Source organism: Plecotus auritus (genome assembly GCF_963455305.1).
Source record: "Plecotus auritus genome assembly, chromosome: X".
NCBI lineage: Eukaryota > Metazoa > Chordata > Mammalia > Chiroptera > Vespertilionidae > Plecotus > Plecotus auritus.
Genome location: NC_137784.1, coordinates 3,184,870 through 3,186,029, shown reverse-complemented (window position 1 = coordinate 3,186,029; position 1,160 = coordinate 3,184,870). Strand labels below are relative to the sequence as shown.

Here is a 1,160-nt window from a genome sequence, read left to right as displayed (position 1 = left end):
ATAGCATTGATTATTTACTCAATAATAATTAAAATCCAGATTTTAATTAAAAGACAGGTGGACAATGTTTTGGAGGTGTGTTTTTGGAATTATTTTAATGAAAGTTCCTTAACCAATCAATGAGCCCAATTTGGATAGAGAAGCAAATGGCCACTTCCTGGTGGAAATGACCTTTGGCCTTGGAACTATTTCCTACAGCATCCTGATAATACTTTACCCCCATAAACTGCTCATCGTGGATTTGCAAAGCTATGCAACTGGGAATTTCACTCCTGCGAGACTTCGGGGTACACTTGGTTGTCGGGAGCCAGCTGGAAAGAGATGGTAAGCAGCCCACTCAACAGCAACAGGAATGCAGCCAGAAACGCCACGGGCACGCTGCTGCCGATCTCCTGCCAGTCCGGCCTGAAGGGGATGTGGAGGGATGGCGGGAAGCGTATGCCCTCTTCACTTATCACAGCGTGGTAATTCCACATCACGGCAATGAGGATAAATATGCCACCAATGATGCTCAGGACTCCAGAAGCAAAGAACAGATTGCAGGTGGTGTCCTTCTGAAGCTCTCCCGCGTACACTCTGCGCAGGCCCATGATCGTGAGCACTTTCCCCAGGAGTGCAAGGAGGCTGGCGGCCAGCAGCAGGTGCTGACCGATGCGGATATCCAGCGGCAGGTAGGTGTCACTGTAGGTGTAGCGGTGACACGCTATGGGTCTGCTGTGGAGGCTGTAGGGCTGGTAAAAGCAGACCTTCCACATCCCCACGCAGGCCAGACCCCGGGAGGGGGCGGCGCTGCTCTCTATGTACCATATCCTCCATTTGGCCAGGCCCATGCAAACCATGGAGAACATCCATCCCAGGGTGTTGAGGGCGAAACTCGCTGCCTGGCAATTGGGGTGGACGTAAAAGCCCATGGCTCTGTATCCAGGGGATCTGCAAACCAATAGAGGGTGTCATGAGGATGGGACCCACGGCCTGGACCTGCCCCCCGGGGTGAGTGGCACTATATTGGAGAGGGAAATTCCATATTACAGAATGGGGACATGTGACCCCCATGCTCTGCTGGCCAAGGGTCCTTGGGCAAGATGTACTGAAAGCCTTAAAGTATACAGACTTTCACCCTGCAGGACAGGTAAGGGGTTAGAGCGTCTTCCCAACGGGCC

The 1,160-nt window shown here is 52.3% G+C and overlaps 1 protein-coding gene across 1 annotated transcript; it reads right to left on the bottom strand.

Annotated features, from left to right (window-relative positions):
• Window positions 1–266: 266 nt before the first annotated feature.
• On the bottom strand, window positions 267–911 carry LOC308239477 (claudin-34-like; the record flags this gene model as incomplete). Its single annotated transcript, XM_080652280.1, has 1 exon — window positions 267–911. The coding sequence occupies one exon, from the start codon at window positions 909–911 to the stop codon at window positions 267–269; it is 645 nt and encodes a 214-aa protein (XP_080508406.1).
• Window positions 912–1,160: the final 249 nt, after the last annotated feature.